The sequence below is a fragment of the Centrocercus urophasianus genome, unplaced genomic scaffold (assembly GCF_019232065.1).
Source record: "Centrocercus urophasianus isolate 14NV4802_14NV808 unplaced genomic scaffold, USGS_Curo_1.0 seq_20, whole genome shotgun sequence".
In the NCBI taxonomy this organism is placed as follows: Eukaryota; Metazoa; Chordata; class Aves; order Galliformes; family Phasianidae; genus Centrocercus; species Centrocercus urophasianus.
Window position 1 is genome coordinate 15923772 of NW_024884756.1, and position 5249 is coordinate 15929020.

Here is a 5249-nt window from a genome sequence, read left to right on the forward strand (position 1 = left end):
CTTGTCTGCCGGAGTTCCCAGTGCCATTTACTTAGCACGTTTCTGTGACCTTCTTTTAATTTTTTGCCAGTGCTCTAATTAACTACATACAAAGAATGCGCCTCGCTTACACATGGCAGCCAGCACAGACGCCGGAGCTTTGAAGAGCTCTGCTATCGCGTTTTCGATCATGTTTCCGCACACATTACACCACAGATTCTCCATGTGTGGTAGTTTCAGAGCTATACGGTTTTGTCCTGAACACGTTATTTTGTTTACCCGTGCGCTTACGTCTCTCTGGATTGATTTATGTGAACGAAAGTAAGGAAGATTCTTTGTGTAGGCGACACACGGAGCCTCTCGGAGCTGTACTGAGCACAGCCGCGCTGAAACGCTATGGACGGACCGAACCAGGCTGCCACTGGACGTGGAAGAACAGTGCGGGGGGTTTTGCTTTCTGCCATTTTGAACCAAGCACACGGAGTGTTAGGAAAAAGCAAAAGAAAAACGGGCAAAAAAAAAAAAAAATAGGGAAAGTAAAAAGATATTTATCCGAGGTAAAATATGTTACTGCGCCCGAGATAAAATATGAAAAGGAAATGGTGTGGGCTTTGTGACGATTTCTTACCCGAGCTTCCTGATGGCATCCTATGGCAGAAATACTGCGTGCACGCTGCTAGCTATAGATTCCGCCCCCCCCCCAACACACACATGGTGATTTTGGAAAACGCAGCGGTGGGATTCCTCGCGGTAGAATATCCAATAAAATGCATTTCAACAAATCAGTGCGCTCTGTAAAATCTGTTTCGTGACCCCCGTGCCTTTTCCGAGCCTGCTGCCTTGGCCTAACGCTGACATATCAAAATTTATAGTCCAAGATTTTAAGACCGAGCTTGTCTGCATTTTTTTTGGCTTTTCTCTCCTCTAACAAACACAAACATCAAAATAAGGTGGTTTCAAAGAAAAGCGCCATAGCATATCGTAAACTCATTAGGTCCAGACGTCTAGCCATCTCAATGGTTTTATTATACCGCGGTTCTTCCTGTTTTAAAAGAATTATAGGTATCTTCTCTACAATGGATGGGAAGCAATGCAACACCTTTTCCTGGCACTACATGGGCTGGCTTTTCTTTTTTCCTTTTTCTTTCTTTTTTTCTTTCTTTTTTTTTTTTAAGAGAGAGGTAAAAACCATGAAACACCAGGTCTCTGCTCTCCCCTTAATCTTGAATTAACCGAGCCGCTCGTAAATATTTACGGGTCCTTCATTTTAATGGTTGCTCTTTAAACAAAGCATTTTTTACAATGAACTTCATCTCAATTATCTCGATAAAGCCGTGGGTGTTTATAAATGTTGGAGGCACGGGACGTGCTGCGAAACGAGCTTTCGCCAACAAAGCCCGAGTAGAGCGAGCAGATTAGAAACGGCCACCACAAAAAAAATAAAAAAAAAAAAAAAAAACTAAAAAAACAAAAAAAAAAAAAAAAAAAAAAAGGAAGAAAAAAAAAAAGAGAGAGAGAAAGAGAGAATAACACCGTTTGGTTCGTTGGCTCTGCAGGAGCGATGCGGGAATATTCCCTAAACGATCCCAAGAGATGCCCGTGGAAGTCGCGGTCCGCCCGCTCACACAGCGGCGAGGCGGAGGGCCACCCCCCTGCCCCCCCGTCCGATGCCCCCCGAGCGGCCCCAGCCCCAAGCGTGGGGTCTGAGCGCGGCGCGGGGACGCACACAGTTCCGCTCTCGATCGGTCACGACAGCCTTTATTGTGTTAGAACGGACACAGATACAGCAGGTCGGCAGTTAGAGACGTGGGGTGCGCACAGCATTCACCGGCCCGGGGCTCGGGAAACGTGAGGCCTATTGCAAATGGCTTCGAGTCGGAGACGACCTCCTAACGGTGCACTAAGGGGGCGGCGTGGGGGGGCATCCCGTGGCCTCGCGGTGGCATCTATTGCAAAAATTTAGACCTGGAAAGCAGAGGTTGGGGCGAGATTTCCTCTCAGTGAATCGCGGACGACGCAGCGCTGCCGTCGATTGAAGCCACTGTGATTTAATATATATTTTGTTATCGTTATTCTAATTACTTTCCTTACCTTTATTTTGGCAAAGGAACTACCTAACTACATCACTTGTAAGAGACATGTCGAACACTTAACATCAGCTAAAGTCCCCGAAGCTAACGTGCACTCATAACACCACCGACCGAACGGCCTGGGGGGAGGAGGGGGGCAAGCGACTCTGCAAACACGTCGGCGAGCAAGACAACATTTCCCCAAATACCTGACACAGACCACGTTTCACTTCTACCTAAAAAAGACCCGATTGATTTAACGATCCTGGGGCGGGGGCGCGGGGGGGTGGGGGGGAGGAGAGAAGCACGCGGGGCCGAGGGGGCACGGGAAGCATAAAACCCGACCGAACCGAAAATAAAAATACAAATAAAAAAGTACAGCCCCAACCTCAGCCCCAGAGCAGCGTTCCCCGGCCGCATTCCCACCCCGGCGTTAGTCTCCTTTATTGCCTTTCTCCTTGTTCATCTTTTTCATTTTCATCCGTCTGTTCTGAAACCAGATTTTGACCTGTCTCTCGGTGAGATTTAGAATCCTAGCTACTTCGTAGCGGCGGTCGCGGGTGAGGTACATGTTAAAGAGAAACTCCTTCTCCAGTTCCAGAGTTTGATACTTAGTGTAGGGACAACGCTTTTTCCTCGTCGAACGAGCGTGGATCCAGTTTGCCGCGGGGTTATCTGGAAAAAGGGAGGCACAGGGAAGGGATGGGGAGCGAGGGGGGGGGGGGGAGAAAGGTCGTTAAATTAATTTAACGAAGGATGGACTGTTTTCACAACTTCGGGAGAATTATCATAAAAGCCTTAATGCCCCGGTCTGTTTACTGTACAAATGATGTCTTGATGGTAGGTGGTTATGTGGAGTCTTTTATGGGTGCTTGTTGCTGCTCGCGCTGGGGTAGGCGTCTAGACGTTTTTATAGGTTAGTAAAACTATCAGTTTTGCACATTCGAGCCTTACAGGTTTCGGCAATAAATCAAAGGGGCAATTTCTTTCTTTCTTCCTTTCTTTCCCTCGCTCCCTCTCTCCTTGCCGCTCTTCCCCTCTCGCTCCCCTTCCCCACTTACTTGGGTCAAGTTGCTGCTGCTTCTCCTCCTTCGGCTCTCCGCCGGGGCCGGGGCTGTGGCTGCAGGCGGCGGGCTCCTTGGCGCTGCCGGCGGCCGCCTTCTCTCGGGGCTCCGGCAGGAAAGCGCCGCACGTGTATTCGGGCACGGCGATCCCCTGGGACTCTCGGGACGAGGAGCACTCAGTCCTTTTGGAGGAGGAGGAGGAGGAGGAGGAAGAAGAGGAGGCGGCTGCTCCCGTCTCCGGCTTTATCCCGTAGTGGCGCCCGGCGGAGGAGCCCGAGCCCGAGCCGGACGCGGAGCCGCCGCCGCCGCCGCCGCCGCCGCCGCCGCCGCCCGGGAAGCCCGGGAAGGGCTCGATCCAGGAGCGCACGTAGCGGCCGGCGTCGGCTGCCCCTAAGTGGGGCTGGTGCATGTAGGGGTGGTAGATCCCGGTCATGGCCGCTGGCGGCTGCGGGTGAACCGTGGACCAAGAGGTGGAGAACACGGTGGATTTTGGTGCAAAGCTACAGGAGGAAAAATCGGAACTCTCTGCCACACCTGATGGCCTGGAGGTCGCACTGTGACCCCCCTGGACGAATCTACTCCCGTAAACTTCTTCGCTTTCATGGCCTATGAGAGAATCGACATAATAGTTACTTATGGTGCCACTAGACGACATTTTAGGCTCCCCTCTTACTCATATAAAAGGTTACACTGTTAACTGTATATGATACCCTCCCTGAGAACAATCGTAGTATTTTGCAGTCTGCAACCCTCAACCATTGGTTGCGGAGCCCACGTGATCATATTTACCAATACTGCGAGTAAATCAATCCGCTAAACTGGGGCTGCTGTGATTAAAAAAAAAAACAAAAAAAAATCATCATCGACAACAGCACCGCACCGCGCGGCGCACCCGGACCGCTCCGGGGCCGCCCGCCCCGCACCGCCCGCCCCACACCGCCCGATGCCCGATGCCCCTTCCGAGCCCACCCTGCCCGCTCCCTGCCCGCTCCCTGCCCGTGCCCTTCCCGGGCCGCGCCGGGCGTGGCCGCGCCGGCAGCCCACGGCCGCGGACTATTTCTTCACCTCCTCCGAGTGATTTCTGCCATTCATTTCTTAATCAATGAGAGGCAGGGTGTTTAAATACATCCAACAGCCTTGGCTTGCTAATCACACTCCGAGCTGCCGAGGAAACCCGCTGGGAAGGGGGGATTCTTGCCTGTAAAAACAAACCGTCGCAAGCTGGGACTGTAACGACTTCTCATAAAACAGGAAAATGTTACAGTAAAAGCACATTGCGGCACTTCCATATTTCAGAGCGTGTGCGGGTATTATTATCCGTCCCCGTCCCCCCGGGGTGCCGCCCGGGGGCCCGGCAGAAAGTTTCCATGGGAAGGATTCGCGTTTTGAAAGAGATGCCCATTGTGTTGTTTTAAAACAGGTGGAAGACCTCTGTAATGATTTTATGCCTTTCAATAAAAATTTTATGAGGTGTATTTGATTATAGATTAATGTGTCCCTAATAAAATGGACGGATGGAAACACCAAAACCCGCGTCTCCGAGCACGACCGACGTGTGGCCGAGCGCACGCTGCCGAACGGGGCCGCGCTGCTGCCCGGGGGCTGAGGGGAGAGGACTGCAGGGGCTGCAGGGTCTGAAGGGGCTGCAGGGGCTCTTGCCCTCCGCCCTCCGCCCGGCCCCGGCTCCGCCGCCGCCGAGGTCAGGGGAACCCAGACCGGCCCGCGCTGCCACGTTCAATGCCTACGGGGGATTTTCGGCCGCGCCGCTTTCTCTGCCTCCTCTCCCCTGCCCGAGCCCGCTATCCTTCCTTCCCCAGCGCCTGGTTAGCGCGGACAACCAGATTACCCGCGCCGTGCTGCGCCTTTCTGCTCCTCCGAGAGAGGGAAGGTGCTGTGTCGGAATCTGGAGAAAACGCACACAGTTAGAGTGGAGCCCGCAGCACGGCCCGCTGAGGACACAAACAGCAGCACTGCGAAAACACTTCCTACTCGCGGGCCGGTATGAGGAAGGGACCGAAATTCCTGTTTATTTAATGATTTATTACTCTTCTAGGTTGTTTTCTTCCTTTCCCCCCCCCCCCCTAGGGGGGGGGGGGGGGGGGGGGGGGGGGGGTGTGTGTTTTTTGTTTTTTTTTTT

The 5249-nt window shown here is 52.8% G+C and overlaps 1 protein-coding gene across 2 annotated transcripts; it reads right to left on the bottom strand.

Annotated features, from left to right (window-relative positions):
- Nucleotides 1-1719: 1719 nt before the first annotated feature.
- On the bottom strand, nt 1720-4004 carry HOXD9 (homeobox D9). 2 transcript variants are annotated; one of them, XM_042822408.1, is made up of 3 exons: nt 3110-4004; nt 2437-2723; nt 1720-1944 (listed from the first exon to the last, which is right to left on the bottom strand). In XM_042822408.1, exons 1-2 carry the CDS (start codon nt 3765-3767, stop codon nt 2482-2484), a joined length of 900 nt encoding a protein of 299 aa, XP_042678342.1. In that variant the 5' UTR covers nt 3768-4004; the 3' UTR covers nt 1720-1944; nt 2437-2481. The 2 variants fall into 2 exon arrangements, with proteins under 2 accessions (XP_042678342.1, XP_042678341.1); XM_042822407.1 differs by having other exon boundaries at nt 1720-2020.
- Between the last annotated feature and the right edge of the window lie 1245 nt (nt 4005-5249).